General features: G+C 38.7%; 3 protein-coding genes across 3 annotated transcripts; 1 reads left to right on the forward strand and 2 right to left on the reverse strand.

Moving 5' to 3' along the window:
* The first annotated feature begins 1,716 nt into the window (after positions 1-1,716).
* On the forward strand, positions 1,717-13,090 carry LOC141435900 (dosage compensation regulator mle-like). Its single transcript, XM_074098739.1, has 9 exons — positions 1,717-1,779; positions 7,457-7,587; positions 7,815-7,984; positions 8,525-8,718; positions 9,471-9,567; positions 9,962-10,113; positions 10,476-10,667; positions 12,197-12,355; positions 12,667-13,090. Exons 1-9 carry the CDS (start codon positions 1,717-1,719, stop codon positions 13,018-13,020), a joined length of 1,512 nt encoding a protein of 503 aa, XP_073954840.1. The 3' UTR covers positions 13,021-13,090.
* Positions 13,091-13,197: 107 nt separating this feature from the next.
* Positions 13,198-14,579, reverse strand: LOC141435622 (dynein light chain roadblock-type 2-like). The gene is made up of 2 exons (XM_074098366.1): positions 14,023-14,579; positions 13,198-13,501 (listed from the first exon to the last, which is right to left on the reverse strand). The coding sequence occupies exons 1-2, from the start codon at positions 14,185-14,187 to the stop codon at positions 13,373-13,375; spliced, it is 294 nt and encodes a 97-aa protein (XP_073954467.1). The 5' UTR covers positions 14,188-14,579; the 3' UTR covers positions 13,198-13,372.
* Positions 14,580-15,530: 951 nt separating this feature from the next.
* LOC141435613 (uncharacterized) lies at positions 15,531-18,571 on the reverse strand. Its single transcript, XM_074098352.1, has one exon. It carries the CDS (start codon positions 18,429-18,431, stop codon positions 17,319-17,321), a length of 1,113 nt encoding a protein of 370 aa, XP_073954453.1. The 5' UTR covers positions 18,432-18,571; the 3' UTR covers positions 15,531-17,318.
* Positions 18,572-19,804: the final 1,233 nt, after the last annotated feature.

Here is a 19,804-nt window from a genome sequence, read left to right on the forward strand (position 1 = left end):
ACCCAAGCTTACTAGGGACCCAAACTTACCCTTAAATTGACAAATTGAAAAAAGTTCATGATTCAGCCTCGTCGGTACCTAATAGACATGTGCGCCGATCGAAAAATTGTCGGCGGCGGCGTCCGATGGTTTTTTGATCGGCGGCGGCGGCGTGATCGGCGTGAAATCGGCGTGGCATGATTACGCATTTTTTTTTTTACATAAACTGTTTAAGTCCTATTATTTCAAGTCCGAAAATGTTCTTATACTCTTTTACATCATAAGTAATGTTTGGTGATGAAGAAGCTCGGTTTCACGGAACAGTTAGTTTGGTTCTTAGGCTCCTGCATGGCATGACGACATGCAGTGCTGCGTCTTCGTAGATGGCGAGGAGTTTTTTCCGTCACCTGTGGATTTAAGCAAGGGTGTGTTCTGGCACCCACACTGTTCGCCTTATACTTTGCAGTTGTAGTGAGAGAAGTCTTATAGGAAGTTTCCAAGGGTGTCCGTATCCGTTGCCGCACAGACGGCAGTTCTTTTAATTTGGCCAGGCTTAAGGCTCATACCAAAGTCTGGTACGCATTGATCACTTCGTCTTCTACTTACACTTACACTTCCCACTTCCCATTCCTTACCTTTCGGAGGTTGGACAACATCATGGCGATTCTGATTTTGGAGGCCGCTGCTCTACACAAGGAAGTGGTACTGCAGTTGAACCAGTCTCGTAAATTCTTCAGCCACGAGAGTCTTCTCCTGCCCACGTTTCTCTTTCCGGCAATCTTCCCCAAAGCTGGAGAACTCTGTACTTCGCGTTTCTCATCACATGCCCAAAGTAACACAACTTTCTTCACTTGAAGGTCTTTAGAAGCTCAAGGTGCTTGTCCATTCTTTGCAATACTGCCACGTTTTGGTTACCAGGAAATCTTTAGAATGCGGCGGTAAATCCACATTTCGAAGGCTTCCAACTTCTTCATGGTGTTCTGCGTAAGAATCCATGATTCGACGCCGTATAGCAGCACTGTGAATATATAGCAACGTACTATACGCATTCTTAGTTTGAGGCTCTTGTTTCTGTCACACAGCTCCTTGTTCATCTTGAAGAACGCCGTCGATCGAGCCATATCAATACGAACTCTGGTGTCCTGCACGTGATCATCATGTTCATTCAACCAGCAACCAAGGTACTTGAACTGAGTAACCCGTTCAACCTCTTCCCGTCTGATACGTAATGAAAAGTGTTGGTTTATTATGTTTGCTTATGACCATAAACTTTGTTTTTGCGACATTTATCTTTAAGGCCATGTCATTGCTAGCGATATTCACACGATTCAGCAGTTCTTGCAATGATTCCAGGCTATCGGAAATCAACGCTGTGTGGTCAGCATATCGGATATTGTTAATATATTGGCCGTTAATCATTACCCCCGCCCGTTTCAGTGTCAGCTGTTGCGGTCTTGAAGATCTCTGCGTAAATATTGAATAAAAGCGAAGACAACACACGGCCCTGTCTTACCCTTCGCACAATTCAGGTGGGTTTTGACAGTTCGTCATCCACTTTCACACATGTAGTCTGATTCCATTTCTTTCCATTGATCACAGAGATCATGACGTATGCAGACGATTTGCGCTTTGTACGAGTAGCAGACTCCCCCAGGAGATCTGCAACAGCTGATGTCAGTCTTTGACAAAGTTTGCTGTTAATTCGGCCTGAAGCTCAGTGTCAAAAAGACCGAGGTGATGTCCTTGGACATTCATGGTCACGAGACACTGATCATAGAGCTGGATGAAATTAGAGTATTGGTATGGCTGAATGGGATAAGAGTTGGATGTGTTGAAGCAGGTAGATAAGTTCTACTATCTGGGGAGCACTATTACATCGAAGTGTGACCTTGATGCTGAGATCTACAGCTGCATCGGTCGGTGCTGCAGAAGCGGCATTTAGAAAGCTGTGTTCCGAGATCTTCTGTTCACATGACCTTAAGCTGACCACCAAAATTTCTATCTATATGGCAACTGTGCTGCCAAATATCCTATATTCTTCCGAGACGATGCGTATATATATCGGTGTTACATACGCATTTTGGATCGATTCCACCTTTAGTGCCTCCGAACCAACATGAAGATCAGACGGCCCTTCTAATATGGGTGAGGGAGAATATAATTTTAAACTATGGTATTGAAATGTGGCAAGTAGGCAACGAATTAGCTAAGGAGTTGGTGCTACTTTAAAATTAATAAAAAAATTGTCACGCCGATTATACGCCGACCAATTTCATCGGCGGCGGCGGCGTGGAAAAATCGTCGGCGGCGGCGGCGCGGCAGCGCGGCGCACATGTCTAGTACCTAATAGTCCAAAAATTCTACATTCAGATAAATACAAAAATATAGTCTTGAATAATGGGTCTCGTGTGGCACACTGCCAATTTGATTCAATCCTTGTGTCTTCACCAGGGCATATAGCGCACGTAACATTTAGAACTGCATAAATAAGACACACTAATATTAAATAGATTATTTTTTGTTCAAGCTCTCCAAGCATGAAAATTATTACCAACTATTATCTTTTTTAAGACTTATTCGAGAAATTATTATTAAAATAGATACTGGAAATAAATTCGACATCCTCAATTTATACGACGATACCAAACTTGCCTTAGTAGCCAGCTACAAATGTAGGTACAGATTTTTAGGGTCCTGTACCTACCTCAAAAGGAAAAAAACGAAACTTTTAGGATCACATTGAGAACATTGTTGTCCGTCCGTCCGTCGGTCTGTTAAATCCATAGGGGTACCTATGAGGTATCTGGGGAATGCGTAGAGGTATAGAGTTGAAATTAAAACCATACACTAATGTCTTGAGTCTCTTGAAGCTGTGAAAAATCGAACTTCTATTCAACGAAATCAAAAGAAATAGTCATTAAAAAAGTTGTTTCCATATTAATTGCCTTAATCAAGAAACTTATAGGGTACTTCTGGGTGTCCTAGAAACTGGAAATTTTGTATGAAAGTATCTCTTATAGCAATAAGAAAAAGTCTAAAAAATCTTATTTCTGTCTATGTCAAATAACCATCTAAAAGTGACCCCACATTGCGTACATTTTGCTTAGGAGCGGGGCTCTGCTAACACTGGATATTCATAAATACCTACAAATATGTACTATTATTACCTATGTGCCCGAGTCCAACCCACACTTGGCCGGTTTTTTTTAAATAAGGTGGATAGCCAGCTTCTTCTTGCTCCCACCTTTCTTGTGGCCCGCACCAAAATGATCTGAAATTACTTGAAGAAAAATATGGTAAAGGCTAAGTAAGGCTAGTTGCTCTATGAAAAATTGAAGGGTCTTCCAGGCCAGTAGACCTCTCACTTTAAAAAAAATTAAGCTGTTTATTATTAATAAGGATAACATTACAACATTTTCAAATTACTTAGTTAATAATCTTTATTATTTAAGATTTTACAACTAAGGAGTGCGAAGGGCGGGCGAGCCCTCATCTATAACTAAAATATAATGACAATGCTCACACAGAGATAGCAACACGTGCATGAAAAGAATTGTTTGCAGTCTCTTATCTTTTTTGATTAAAAATTAAGGAAAAAAATGCTGCTTCTGTGGAATCTCAGAGAATATTGATCTGCCCCTTGAATTAATGTAAAACACCTACTAAAAGCCTTTAAGAGTCAGCTAAACGATCATGTGTTTTTGCGGGTGGGCTGTTTGCAAAAGTTTGGAAAGGATGTAGTGCAATGTGTAAAAATAAGCTTTTATATAATTAACAAAAATACATAAAAACTTGTTTTTGCTATCCGTCGTATGACTTAAAAGCTTATTTTTGTGAAATGCAAGACAGATCCTGGCTGTGCATTTTATAATTGTTAATGCCATTTTAAAAACGTTAAGGACGGAATTAAGACATTGATACAAGTTTTTGTTGATTTGTTATTCATGCAATGTGAGAGCCATAAAGAGTAGTAACGAGTTCGTAGTAGAAGCAGATTATAACTGTATGTCTTGGAAGGTTAATAATAATATAGAATAACGACTCTACTTCCTATTTCCTTTGAAAAATAGACTACAAAATACACTAATGAAATTGGTTGGGCGTTGAGGCGCTATCTAATGCCTAAGTTTAGGTACCATTTGTTTGAATTTAATTTGAATTTGTAAACTCGTTTAATTAACCTTAGCTATAAGTCTATGAAATGTAATCTAATACTAACAATTTTATCCAAGTTGATCGGAAAATAAATCTATTATTATTATGAGAATAAAAACAGATAAAGTGATTGTATAGATACAATGCCATTGTGAATGCAGGCAAATCGATGAGATCACTTAAAAAAAAACTAGGAACCACAAATTGTATTGTAAAACTCTTTTACAATGCACGTGCTCGGAAAGTGCCTCTTGACGTGGGTCAACATGTCCATAGAAAATTAGTGATTCCTGCACGCATCCACAAGTGTGCCGTAAAGTTGTATGGATTTTACTTACCGCACTTGTGCGGTAAAGTAACTTTTTAAATTGCCAAATTATGTCCAAACTATTGTTAAAAAAATAAGTCTAAAGAGTCGTTATAGTTAGGCTTTGAACAAATAAGAAAACGTTTGATGCAACCAACTGAATATTTACTGATAAGATAATACAGATTAATCGCGACAGAAAAGAGAACGTTAATTTTTTTTTTTTTTTCATGTAAACTCGTATTTTAATTCCGTCTAAAGTTATGAAAAAAAAGGAAATAAATTCTTGAGTCCAATTCGGACCGTGCGACGTCAAGCGCGCGCACTCGAAAGTTAACCAATGAGCTTCCAGTGCGCGCGCACGACGTAGCACGAACCAATCATGGTTACCCGTTCGCGCCTGTCATGAAACCCCGCCAAAGTAATGTCCATAAGTTCAGTCCGGTGAATTAATTTTTGATGAGTAAATTAAAATGATGAATTTATATCTGGCTTTACGCCGCCTTACGTCCTTCACGAAGTACATATTGTCAGTGACAAACTCAACGCTGAACAAAATACGTGAACTATAATATACATAACTAAGTTAATAAACATCTTAAATTGATAGAATAATCTACTTCTACACACATGGATATAATAACATCTACCGGTATGTCTTATTCTTATTTATTTGCTTTTATCTATTAGAATTAGTGAACCAATTTTGATTAATTTACAGTTCCAAAGCTAAAAAATCTCAGATTTACGGTAACTTTTTGTTAACAGCTGGTAGATTAGATACATAATACATATACTTGATGATAATTAACTATTACACGGATTTATTCACGGGTTGCACTGATATTTAGCATTATAGGAGCGTGCAGGAGATAAAGACTAGCCAATATAAGTGTGGAAAATGTCAAGCAAAAAGGGCTAATAATTAATCATAAAAACACTCACGATACTAAAACAAAGTCTCCTTTACCTATCATTAGTAGCTGTAGCTGTTCTAATCTTCTGAGTCAATGATCGTTATGAAAGATGGTTTAATAAAGTGTATACGTTAACGATTTTGGTTTGGCGTGCATATCGGTATGTATATCTACTGCCTGCTACTGTAGTAAAAGGAGTATGGCAAATAAATGATGTAGTCACTGCCTCGATTTTTTTCCTCGCTTAATGCATTGTAAAACGTTGTATGATATACGTGTCAAAAGTAGGAAATTCCCAACTCGTGCCGGCTCAAAAACACTCGCTTCGCTCGTGTTTCAAGTTCTCCGCCACTCGTTGGGAATTGCCTACTTTCCGCACTTGTATCATAAATAACTATATTATACGTACATAAAAAACTAGGATAATAAAATGTACGAAAAAAACTCGTTCCTTAGAGGATATCTTCCAGTTTAACCTTTGAACAATTGACAGATTGACAAATTATTGTATTATAATTAGATCTATCTATACAATAAACGAAAATGAAAATTGTGGTGTTATATTGTCTTTTTTTAATTTATGTTATTGCTACTAACCTTAGGTACCTAACCTACTCGTTGTTCGAGCAATGCCTTAAAAGCATTTTTGTCTTAATAACAAACTAAAATCAATTTAAACAGTAAAAAATACTCATGTGAAAATATCCTTTAAACCCAACTTCAGTTACGTTTAATTCATTACTGTAACTTTCTCGTGATCCTGTGATAGATATATAATATTATCATGATTAAGTGTGCTTGGTGTCTTTAGCCATAAAAACATTCTATGTCGAATCGCAATAAAGCAGACCGTCTACTATGGCTGGATACATGTTTATAATAATAATATTTATCTCATATTAAATGATATTGTAACGTATAACTCACGTCTTAAACCGAGTTCAGCTCGACATGTTTCGGGCTATTCCCCGGGTGCGGGTGTACGTGTTGCGGGCAGCTGCCGAGTCGCGTGCTCCTGAGAAGAAGGGCTACGAATAGCCCGAAACATGTCGAGCTAAACTCGGTTTAAAGACGTGAGTTATCCGTTACAATATCATTTAATATGAGTGAGTCACGGTAGTTTAATGTTCAAATAATTTATCTTGTGGCTTGGCCGCACTACGGCTAAGCCGCCGCGGTTTTTAACCGCGTGACTTTGTGAATCAGGTAAACCAATGCAAGCGGCCGCACTGGCTGCTTTAAGTTTACTTGATTCACAAAGTCACCGCGGCAGTTTAACCGTAGTGCGGCCTGCCTACCTAACTCTTTATTGGGAACAGTAACAAATTGGTAGGGCACACACAAATATGTAAATCGATGTCACCCGCAAAAGTTGAAACTGCTTTACAACAGTAGCAACGCTGCCCTCCGTACACAAAAAGATTAAGTTCCAAAACCAATAGGTACAAAACTAACAAAAATTTAATTACACCAAAGAATGAAGAAAAGGAAATAAAAAATATATTAAGTTCAGCTTAGATCTGCAAGAAAAATCGTGCAAGTTGTATTACAATGCTCCACTCGGCTGACCAATCGAAGTGACCACCATAACTTGTTTGCTTTTCGGCCTCGCGATGTAATGCAACTTGCGCAATTTTTCTTACAGGTCTAAACTGGGCTTTTATGGACGTCAAGCTTGTTGTGTGCGTGCATGTGCATGTGTGTGTTATGTCAGAATTAGTTCTTTCATTACGCCACCATTTAGCGCTTGTTACCATACATGCAAATTTGGCCATAGAGTTGCCACTCTTTTCCTACATAGGTACTTATACTCTTTTGGTAAATACCTACTAATCCACTAAAGATTAAGGAGTTGTGACAGTTTTAAAAAAGATACAGCAATACTTTTAGAATACAAGCAAACACGAACATTCTGCTCATCAAAATCGTAAAGCCACGCGTGAAGGAGTAACTACAAAACACTTGTATTTTAGTAGTGCATTGTAATATTAGTAGAGTATTTATTTATTTTGGAAATCCGAGGGAGAGGTCTTTGTCTAGTAGTGGGACATTACCACAGGCTTATAAAAAAAAGTATTTATGAAGTTTTTTTTTTTAGCGTAAAGGCAGAGCCGGGCGAGTGCGGCCGGGCGTGTGTTTCACGCTGTGCTGCAAGGCACGTTACGAGCGTTTGGAGGAGCATCTCACCGCGGAAATGTTTAGGACGCCGTTGCACGAGCTCGCTCTAAGGTACACATGCTGCAACATAATGATGAGACGTAACTTTATGTTTAAACTTTATAAATTGTTTGAAATATTTATGTAGTCTCTCTACGCATTAGGTGCACCAATTAGAAAGGAAATTTGAAATTTAGAATAGTTTGTGTATAGACTGACTGTAACTACAATAAAGTGCTAAACTAATGAAATGTACAAGAATCGTCATGATTTTCTACTAACAATCATTATTTTTTCAGCATTAAACTGCTCCGTCTGGGCAGCATCGGGCACTTCCTGTCAAAGGCACCGGAGCCGCCGCCGCTGGACGCGGTGATCGAAGCAGAGGCCATGCTTCGGGAGCTGGGCTGTCTCGACCAAAATGACGGGCTCACTCCCTGCGGCACAATCCTGGCCAAGTTGCCTATTGGTGAGAAATCCTGGTCACAGCACCAATTGTAACGTCTCATCCATAGATAAATATTTAAGTGTTAAGTGACTGCTAAGTCGGTTATTTTCTTGAATGGCTTATTTTCTCGTCTTGTAATAGCAGATGTACATTAGCTTGTAAAAATATGAACTTAATGATTCAAAAATATGTACCTACCACATATAATTATTACGACAGCAGCAGCAGTGGCAATATATTTTTAATTGCTTCAAACTCATATTTTTTTTGCACTTTGCTGTACAACAGCGCCACGACGCGAAACCTCTTCCCCTTTCCCTTTTTTTAATGTTTTTGTTTTATGTGTGATGACCAGACCACCCAAAGGAGGATCAGCGCCGTTCACAAGACTGACAGTTTGCTGATTTGGGACCATTCGTGACATGCGCATTTTTGTTTTGTTTTCTTCATTTTGACACGAATAAATGTTTTCTCTCTTTTTTCGTACGCGTATTTGACTACAAGCGACCATTCAACCACTTCCCGCTGGAGTGTTTTGTAACAGAATGTATTTGTCACCAGAGCCTCGTCTGGGCAAGATGATGGTGCTGGGCTTCGTGCTGGGCGTGGGCGACGCTTTAACGACGATGGCGGCCAACTCGACCACGTTTCCGGAGGTGTTCGCGGTGGAGGGCCGGCGCCGGCTGATGCCGCACCAGCGCGCGCTCGCCGGCGACCGCGCCTCCGACCACGTCGCCATGCTTAACGCCTTCCAGGTACGATCTTACATCATCATCTCTTCGTCGGGGGTGCCCTTCGCAAGGTCTAACATTTTTTTTCATAAAATTTTTTGGTCGAAATTGTTTGGTACCTATAGTATTGTATGGCACACTTATTTTTTTCATAAATACATATTTTTTTCCTCAAGCACTTTTTGTCTATAATTGCTTAGTCTAAAATTTTTATTACTAAAATGCTAAATCCATAATATTGTTAGATCTAATTATTATTTAGTCTAATATTTAAAGTCCTAAACAAATTAATGAAACAAAAAATTTGATACTCGGATAGGCAAAACAGTAAAGGGGGACGGGGCGAAGCCCGGGCTTTATTTTAGAGCAATCCCGCAACGAAGACAAACCCAGAAAATGATTTGTCAAATATATTATGTATTTCATCCAGTATTGTTCAAGGCGCTAACTAGGCGATATTTAGCTACCCGGTATGTGACATAAATGACATAATTGAGATAGGATAATGGATCATTAATTGAATTGTTTTAGATGTGAAACGTGAGCGCGCCAAGGCGATTTAGGCGGAGATGATTTGTTAAGTGGAAGGGATTGCAGCAAGACCACGCTGCGGTCACCTCCGAACCCAAGTACCAGCTCAATTAGTATGTATATCATAAAACGATGTCCATATCGACTTAACATACTTGTTGAAAGCCCGAATTTAATGTTGTCAGAATGATCGTTTGTCATAACAGATGGATCTTGAATCCAATTATGCAGATTGTTAGCGCGAGCGCGAAGAGCGAGAGAGAGAGGGGGAGGGCGAAAAAAGAGTGAAGGGATTGCAGCAGACACATGCATTCGATACCTCCGAAAAATACCAGCTCATCAGTATAGTTAGTTATCATTTTGTTTCGTCAATTAAATGTATCAATAAATAATTGCTAATAAATCTTATAATAATAATAATAATAATAAAAGTATTTATTTATAGTTTGCTCACGGTTTCTACATAGGTACATAACAAATAATAAGTACAATCAAACTATCAAAAGGGAAAGCGACTCAGCTTATACCTGCGCCTTGCAGAACAAAGTCCCTTGGCGCCGTTTTTCAGTCGCCCCCCATAACGCTAATAAATACCATCAATTCACATGCGCTTTTTTTTACATACATTGGTGTTTTTTTACATCCGTATATCTACTATATTATCTACTACTACTATTATTATATAATCTACTTCCGTTGGTCTTGAAAATTGGTACAATCAGCAAAACATTTTCAGATATCCTAACAACGGCCATCGGTTTCTCGGAAGAGTGTTGCGTGCCGCAGCGATGGAACCCTACCGGGCCCGACCCAACGTTGGACTGCGTCATTGCGCTCATGTGCATGGGATTGTACCCTAACGTGTGCCTGCATCAGGGGAAACGGAAGGTACGGTGCCAATGCTACGATCATTGAACTAAAAACAATTTGCTCACCTGCGACCTCATGACAGCTACTTCTATGCAACAAGGTGTGTTTATGCAGCTCCTTCACCTCCACGCTGTAAAAACACACTAACCCAACTATCACCAACACCCAACAGTTAACGCGTTTCGAATTCGACCAGAATTCATCCTAAAGGCACACAACCATCTGGTACCATCTGGTAGCATGGTGAACGGTTGTGTTGCTCCGAGGACCCCATGCCCACTATTTATAATGTTGAGGCCACTCACGGACCACTGGCCGGGAAGCTTGCCTTACATGACCTAAAATTTGTAAAAACTTGCTAATAAACTAAACTTACTCAGGTGCTAACAACGGAAGGCAAGCCGGCCCTCATCCACAAAACGTCAGTGAACTGCAGCAACTTCGAGCAGAAGTTCCCGTCGCCGCTGTTCGTGTTTGGGGAGAAAGTGCGCACGCGCGCCATCAGCTGCAAGCAGACCACTATGGTGGCGCCGCTGCATCTGCTGCTGTTTGCCAGCAGGAAGGTCGAGTGGGTAAGTCTCTTCATCAGCAGACGTCCACTGCTGGACATAGATTCCCCAAAAGAACGCTACAATGACCAGCTTCGCCACTCGGAATGTTGAGTCTCTTCATCATCAGCCGAAAGATATCCACCGCTGGACATACTCCCCCGCTATTGTATCTAATGCTGCTCGCGAGGAGGAAGGTCGAGGGGCTAAGTCAGTCTATCGCGGATTTTGACATCGTCTTCTTCTCTTTTAAGATATGGCTTTTCTGTCCTAATTAATAGGACAATTTCGCCAGTGTCAAGGTAAACTCTCTTTGAGAGGACGTTGTACGGTGATTGTAGTTTTTGCAGCTTGATAGTAAAATTCCAGAAACCACGTGGAGACAACTTGCGCATTAAAAAATGCCACACACGAGAGCAATATAGAATTTTGTGACCACTGTTCACGGTTAAGGTAAATCGCCGCATAGAACGCTATCAAAATTATACTTCAACTAGCCAAAGAAACAGAAATAGCAAAATTAGATATTGTCTACATCCGCCATGTTCGAATGCTACAAATCGAATCTATTTTGACATCGACTATACGCTGATTGTGGCAGAATGACGACAGAATTACTCTTCCAAAGAACGCCATAATGACCAGCTTTGCCAGCCGAAAGGTTGAGTGGGTCTCTTCATCGTCAGCCGAAAGACTGAGCGCCACAATTACCGCCCTATTATATGCGCCCTACATGCGCCCGCTATCGAACTCGAGCCTTACCACGTCATGAGACTACCTTTCAGAGGGTCTTCTTACGGTTGTCGTCGCATCTACTGCTGTTCGCGAGAAGTAACGTTGAAAGTCTATCGCAGTGAAGCCTTTCGGTTATATCTCACTGGAACATGGCGGCGCAACCAATTGCCGCCACCAACAAAATGTTACATGGGTCAATCAACTTTTTAGAGTAGGTTGTTGCCATGACAACGTCCCCTGAGTTACTTATTAAAAGTATGATTTTATGGAGTAAAAATCCATAAAAAATTTAGAGTTGTGACAGTTTTAAGGCAATTCCTTCATGGTTTTCATCTCTTAGGCATGCTAATACTTATTGCAAACATTTTTCTAAGAAAGTGTATCACTGATGTCTTCTGTCTCATTTACGAGACAGAATACCATCACATAAGTTAATTGACCCACATCTCTATGGCGGATATTTCACCTACTGAATTTGAATTTGATTTGATATTCTGACATAGTTTAAAGATTTTCGTATATTAAGGACTTCAAACGAATTAAAAATACATTAAAATTAGACTAATTTAAAAATATTAATAAAAGTAAAACCAACTAATAATTAAACTCTAAACTATAAGTAAAAGAAATTTGAAAAAAATTCCCCCCGCGGCATGGACCCAAAGATGCATGCAAACGATTATCAAGTTTAGGGTGGAAGACCACATAATTATTTGGCTGATGGTACAAGAGAAAGTTGATCGAGCCATTTATTTTAAAGATTGTTAGTACTTTTCATTGCTTTCATTCGTCTTGATGTAATTTTTAAATAATTCCAGATCGACAACATGGTCCGTCTGGACAACTGGCTGAACTTCGAGATGTCCCCGCGCACGGCCGCCATGGTGACGGCGCTGCGGCCCGCCGTCGAGCGGCTGGTCGAGCGCGCCGCCGCCGAGCCCGACGCCGCGCTGCAGTTCTCACCCAACGAACAAAAGGTAACCACCACTCTAAAATACTACAAACAACACAAACCGCGCATGGAGATCGGCAGCGTACGATTTTTACCAACGAAATGGACGGATGACCTGGTTAAAGCTGAGCTAAATCGACTGGATAACTGAGGAATAGATATCATTTCACTGAACTTGGAATACTGGGTAAATTTTCTGTATGACTTAGCCGAAACGAAAGGGTTCACTGTACAAATCTGTATACTCGTAGTACCAGTAAATCATGGTAGCCGTCAAAGTTTTACGAGCAAATGTCAGAAATAACGTCACACTTAACCTTGACCTTTCTGTTCCAGCTCGTGAACTGCATAAAAGCGCTTTGCGTGGCAGACGCAGGCGATTACAACATACAGCGTGACCAGGCTACCCCAATCTACAGGCCGGACGGGGCAAAACGGGGCAGGGGGTGGGGCACTAGCGGGCCCCGAGGGGGATTCGGCGGAGGGGGAGGAAGCTTCGGAAACCAAGGTTGTTTCGGCAACCAAGGCTGGTTCGGCAACCAAGGCGGATTCGGTAACCCAGGCGGTTTCGGCAACCAAGGTGGTTTTAGAGGTGGATTCGGAAACAGAGGTGGTTTCGGCAATAGGGGCTTTAGAGGGGGCAATAGAGGAGGCTTCCGTGGCGGATTTAGAGGAAGAGGACAATGGTAGTGTTGATATTAGTAATTAGTGTATTTTTTATAACTAAGTTGACGTAATAAAGAAATTATCAACGCATAAATATTTTTATTCTTTATAATAATAATATTATCCTAGTCTTCAAAATTGTAATTGTATGTCCAAGAGGACATCTACTGACTATTTGACATGATCTAGATAGTTTTTAGAAAAAATTAAACAAAGAAGTTGAATTCAAAAGAAATATTCGTTACACAGTTAATTATTGAACCAAGAAAGTTATTCCATTATTCTAATTCACGTCAAACACCAAAAAAGCAAGTTATCATGAAACATTGATAAATCAATTAAAACTAAGGAAGTGGCCAAAAAGCCACCACCTTCGTCAGTCCACTGGGTTTTGGACGACTATCAGTATAAAATCTTTGTCTGGAGCTACCATAATTTCACTTTTCTTGCTTCTAATCCTCAGGAAAGTCAGGTCATTGGTGGGGTCTAGGTCTCGCACTACTGCCTGCAAATTAAAAAAATAAAACAGAACAGAAAAAATTAAAAATGTTCATACGGATACTGAGACATTAAGGGTGTCTTCAATTTTTAAATCCTTGGAAAAATTTTATTTAATTTTTTCGTAATGGCTACGGAACCCTATTTCGGGCGTGTCCGACACGCACTTTTTTTTTATTGGGCTCTGGCTACCAGGACCGTCAGTTAAAAAAATAATAACATAGCTTATAGAAATATTATATTACACGAAATAAAATTTAAAGAGCCATCAGATGTCCCATGATGTATTTATTTATTTATCTCTTAAGTTTATGATGGGGATTTGACAAAATTTGCCATGGTTAAGCATTTTACGCAAAAAATCTATTTCTTAGAATGTGGTGTTATGATAAATTGAATAACGAAAATGAATGTTGGAAAAGTAACCGATGAGGATGAGTGTTGGGTAAGTACCGGCACCAATATCGGATCGGATAATCTGAAAACGCTCTTAGTCCAGGGTCAATAGCCCTAAACTTCACAACATACCTTTGCTTTGTCAATCAGGGAACCCATCAAACCCGCATATTGCACAGATACATGGTTGTCCAAAGTCGTCTTTATTGGTATTCCTTCACCATTAACCACAACAACTCCAGCTACTCCTTTGTGGCAAGAAAGCTTGCGAATGATCTCTTCTGCCTCGTTTGCCATTGTTTAAAGAAAATTACCTAAATAATTGCCGTTTCTGGCACAAAATTTGTCGTGAATGAATCAGTTTGACATTTATTTAAATTTTTCTTCAATCAATCAATAGTATATTGCAGGTGGCCAGTAATAAAGATGAATGGAGGTTTTTGGCTGTGGAGATTTTTTTCAGTAATTTATTGGGTATGGCAACACCATTGAAAAAGCAGCTGTTTAGTTAGAACCTTAGAAAAATTAAACAAACATATTTCTCATCTGATTACGAACTCTTAAACGCTTCTTTAATTACGAATTCTGGCTAATTAGTGGTGTTTTCAATGCCTCCACTCTCTAAACACTAGCCCAACTAACATATCTAGGCGTTACTTAGAGCTTGTTTTAGAACTTAACGAGATATAAAGGCTCTACAGCACTTACAACTTGTGGCGAAAAAAGAGCGTAGATAGATAGCAAAATATATCACTTAGAGCTATACTACAGATTTATAAGGGCGATAACGGGGTGAGTTTAAAGGTCAAAGACGTATAGAGCAGCAATTTTCAACACTACAATATGAGCAAAGCATCTTGTGTAATAGCTTTAAGTGAACCTTACAACTATAAGATCTAAATAAGAAGTAAGCATTCACTACAACCTCCCAAAGTGCTATGCAAGCGATAATAAATTCTGGCCAAGAGCCAAAATTTGCACAAAAGCATTAATTACCGCTACCAGCTCTACAATGGTTCTCATAAAAAAAATTAAAGACCCAAATGCTTAAAGAGGTATAAAACTCTCTTATGTTACTTAAAGTCAAATAGTAGGAACATTTTTCGCTACCATAGAACTTCTAGTGTTTAATGTGACTTCTGTATAACTTTAGGTAGAGTAATAGAGCTGAACTTCTGTACCTCTTATTTCTTCACTTGTTGTTGATGTTGATATCAATATGGCGACGCAAGAAAAAAACCATGTTTAGGTTACGAATTGATTTGACTAAGGTTAGAAAAACAAAAGAAAACCTGGTTTAGTTGAAGTATTTTGCTTCATTGTGTTAGTGCACAGTGCTAGGTATATATCTTGGAAATAAAAAACAGTAAATAAGTTAGTCGTATCCTCCGATATTTCGGACATGTGACTCGACGTGGGGAGCACTCTATAGAACGACTTGTGGTGCAGGGAAGGGTAAATGGGAAAAGATCAAGAGGACGTTCTCCCATGCGCTGGACTGACCAGATAAAAGCCCTAGCAAATACTCCTCTCAACACTTGCGCCAGAGAAGCGAAGCCAGGGAGAACTGGCGTAGAATTGTTCGACGTGCTACGTGACCACGACTGCTCTGCCAAGAGTATCCGACAAAGAAGAAGAAATAAGTTAGTAAGAACTTTAATAAATTGACAATTTTTATTCCTTAAAACAATAAGGGTGAAGTTCAAAAAGATGGACCATGTTAACTTAGTGTTATAACGATTTTTTCTCAATACATTTTTGACTTGTTGTTAAATATCCAACTTTTTGAACCCTGCCGATAAATACAATGTACTTAGTTCTTATTGTAATAATATAGGATTTAAAGAAAATTAAGTAACCTAGATTTACATTCTAAATCGAATAAATTAATATTCGCATTTACTGCTAAGGACCAAAATGACAAGAAATTTTTATACAGGCCTAGTGCACAAAACAGATAGGTACAGAAGTCAATCTCATGTATATGTACTTTACTTTTCATACCTACTCTCGGCGGTCGCTCTAGGGTTGTCAACTATGGCTTATGCACAAAAAACTACTGTGGTAGTGGCACTCGTATCTAGTTAGATTTATTGTTGAGAATAAAACGGGAAGAATAGGAATATAAATTAATAATAACTAAAATATTTTAAGTTAATGTCATTCTTATATTACAAATTTGTCACAGAAACTATCTTGCGACAATTTTAACATTGGCGAAATGCACGATTATTATATTTTGAAGTTTAATAAATTCGCATTCTCCATTAATGCACAAAAAAGTTCACAGACGCGCGTTTCACTCGCGCTCGCACTGGTCCCAACCGGTCCGAGATATCGTGTCCGTGAGCAGTGTCTATGTGTGCGTTTCTCGAGCGTACTTTGTATGTACATTGATTTCTGTACCTATCTGTTTTGTGCTTAGTGTCACAATAGCATAATTTCTTGTTGGTGCTTCGCAAATAGGCTTTGCGAGGAATAGGCATAAACTGAATCATCTACAAGCTAGTTTCTAATATTCCCATAGGTCACCATCATAATCGTCGGAGCTATCAAGGTGCTCACAAATATCTGCATAGAACCATATAAATCATAAAACCATATAAATCTGACATCTAAACAGGTCTAATATTTATAAGGGCAGCTGTATCTAAAGCTGAAAACAGCCAATCAATAACCATATTCTTATTCTTTATTATAATACAGTATTCAGCAGATTGCTACATTCTAATACACAGAACTGTCCAAAACAAAAGCTCATTACAAAAAAGCAGCACATAAAGCAAATACAAGCAAACCTACATTTAATTATATATAATTATAGATTGTTTATTTAAGCTAGTCAAGTAGAGACTTGTCAACCAAAAAGAAACAAAAAGCTGCATAACATAACATGACATGTTAAGTGTTTATACCTGCTGAGCTGGCAATAGTGGCAATGTTGCATTTTTGTTAATTAACATTATTTGTGGTGATAGACTTTTATATTCTTTTAATGTTTATCAACAGTTAATTAAAACGTAAATTAAATTACACTTAATTAAAAAGTTAATTAAAACAAATTAATGTTTATTCAGTTTTTTAAAGAAAATAAAAGTCTAACAAATAATTATTGGAGTAGACACATTAACTTATATGGAATTCTATCAGACCACATTTTTAATTTTCATTAAATTTTTATGGAATAATTGAGAAAAACTAACAAAAATGCAACATTGCCAGCTCAGCAGGTATAAACGGGGCTTCCTGATACAGGTATTAATATACTTACTAGGAAGTCCTAACCTTGGTATTGATAGTGTACAATTTATGAAAATCAATATTTTTCATTTTCAAACGCTCTTAACATGACATGCCTATGCAGCTTAAACCTTTTTTGAGTACTAAAACATTTTCAAATACTCAACACACAAATATTGGTATACAGATCAATCAGTCTTGCTTAAAGTAACAGCATCAGAGATCAAAACCTCTTGACCATTCTTCTGTTTAGTTTCTACTTGCAAATACAACGGCAATCTCCCGCTCCTTAGCTTTTCTCTCTTGTGCACTTTCAATTGGTGCTTCATCATTTGTTTCCTATACCCAAAAGCCTTGCCGCAAACACTACAAACATGATCTTTGATACCAGTATGATCAACTTTGAAATGCAGATCTAAGTTACGTTTTGTGTTGAACCCACGTCCGCAGGTATCACACTTAAAATCATGGTCTGTCTTGTGGGTCAGCATGTGTTTGTTAAGGTTGCTCTTGTTAATAAAACATTTAGCACATTCCGAACATTGGTAAGGTCTATCCCCCGTATGAGTCCTCATATGCATCTTCAATGACTCCGTAAATCTCCCTCGATAAGGACAAATTGAACATTGGAATGGTAAATTGTAGAAATGCGTCAACCGATGCCTTGCAAATTGTCCTTGAATAATAAACTTTTTGCCACAAATATCGCATACAAATGGCACATCAGGTTGATGCAATAGCAAATGTTTCTTAAAATATGATTCAGAATATAGTTTGTCACACACAGGACATTTTATTTTCATGTTCTCATGTTCTTGGGATGCTCTATGTTCACTGTAGGCTTTAAATGAGTCAAATTCTAAGTTACATCGCTGGCAATGATATTCCGGTTGTACTTCTGGAAGTACATAGTCGAAATTATCATCACTTGTATTGTTGTCATAGCTCAAACTTTCATTAGATTGTAGAGTTTGTTCGGTTTTCTGAGCGGTTTTCCGAAGCAAAATCGCTCCTCGTAATAGAGAGTGACATGATGCACATAAGTACTTTGGAAAGTTATCATCCTCTCTGGCATCAATGCCGCCAAATAAGTTCAAGTCTTCTGACATGTCCACGTGAGGGTCTGCATCGAAGATCGGAATGCCGCCGTCTTTAAGACATACCCTGCAGATGTAGTCTTCATTGTTGGGTTCAATCTTTACCTTAGAGTCGTGAAGATTTTCCGTATCTCCCTTAGACGGTTTACGATGGCGTAAACGCTTGCAATGTAAAAGCTTCATAAGAATCAAAGGTCCAACCATTTTAAATAGTTTTTGGAATAATTGTAAATATAAGAAAACGACGACCTTTTTGTTTCTTTGCTTGCACAGTATAATAACCGCTTGTATTTGTTTATCGGCACACAACGCAAAGACAAAGTAGAATTTCTGGGTTATTCAGTTCAGATGTTCAGATTGACAGTTTACTTTTACGTTACCTACGTGCTTCTTTCTTACTTACTACTTCCAGTGCTCAGTGTTGCCAACCACTCGAAACTTGATGTCGCTATTTTTCACAGCTTGAGTAGCCTCATGTCACAGGGCGGCCACGCCATACAAAATACGCGTTCTTGAATCTACATAGGCACGACGACGTCTGTACACGCGTCAATGTGTGCGTAAGACACACAGGGCTGACTATCGCAAAACCCTAGTACTATAGGGTATGTAGGTATGGCTTAGATGTGTAAATATATGTAATCGTTTATCATATATTTTTATTTAAACCTACATAAATGTGTCTGTCTATGTATTTAAGAATTATTATTTTAAATTAGTTACAATAAATATATGACTACAAACTTGAACGAATTATTCGGTACCTAATTAGTTGTTTCATGTATTAATCGCGATACTTTTAGAAAGCATTATTTATTTACAAAAGGAAGTAGGCAGGGTAGGAACCTCAATTTCTCGCGCGCCCACTGAGAAGTTGGCGCTTGCTCACGGACTCACGGAAACCGAGCCGAGCAATGAAATGCCGGCGCGCGGATTTCACGGAAAATTATGTGACTTTGTACGAGCGACAAATTATTAGAATATGATTGATTTTCGAGTTTTTCGGAAATAAATACAAATTAATGTTTTATAAATTAAAGTTTATTGTTTTAATTATTTGAGACCTTATTAATTAAAGATTACTTAAACTAAAATATTTCCTTTTAAAGGATTTGTCTCTGAACATTCGATTGTTAAATCGTATGTAATATGTAATTATTGCTCCCGAACTTAGTGCCGTTGCCGTGCGACGGTCCGACCGACATACTCGTATATCGCGTTGCGCGCCCGACTTCTTTCCTGCGGTTTTCCTGCAATCTGCGCTTGAGGGGTGGGGTAACTCGACGGGTGCGGGGCGGAGCGTGGAAATTCTGTACGTCAGTACTATTATATATTCTGTGCTCATGTAGCCGAATATTGAACTGAGGTCGGCTAAAAAATTTGCCTATATTGTGTTAGTACACATCAGGTGTCAAATTTCATAACTCTAAGGGGCTGTAAGATTAGTAAGATATGCAAAATATTAGTACGGAACCCTACACTGCGCTTGGTCAGTTTTATTATCAATTTTGCATGTAATTTTTAATTATTTATTTATTAATTCGTCCACTCTTTTTTTGATCCCATATCCAACTTTA

This window comes from Choristoneura fumiferana, chromosome 15 (genome assembly GCF_025370935.1).
Source record: "Choristoneura fumiferana chromosome 15, NRCan_CFum_1, whole genome shotgun sequence".
Classification (NCBI taxonomy): domain Eukaryota; kingdom Metazoa; phylum Arthropoda; class Insecta; order Lepidoptera; family Tortricidae; genus Choristoneura; species Choristoneura fumiferana.

Coding starts and splice junctions, on each gene's coding strand:
- LOC141435622 (XM_074098366.1), bottom strand. CDS start 14,187: ATGGCAAACGAGGCAGAAGAGATCATTCGCAAGCTTTCTTGCCACAAA. Junction 13,502..14,022: donor CCCTGATTGACAAAGCAAAG/GTATGTTGTGAA, acceptor TTTAATTTGCAG/GCAGTAGTGCGAGACCTAGA.
- LOC141435613 (XM_074098352.1), bottom strand. CDS start 18,431: ATGGTTGGACCTTTGATTCTTATGAAGCTTTTACATTGCAAGCGTTTA.
- LOC141435900 (XM_074098739.1), top strand. CDS start 1,717: ATGTCCTTGGACATTCATGGTCACGAGACACTGATCATAGAGCTGGAT. Junction 1,780..7,456: donor TGGATGAAATTAGAGTATTG/GTATGGCTGAAT, acceptor TTTTTTTTTTAG/CGTAAAGGCAGAGCCGGGCG. Junction 7,588..7,814: donor TTGCACGAGCTCGCTCTAAG/GTACACATGCTG, acceptor TTATTTTTTCAG/CATTAAACTGCTCCGTCTGG.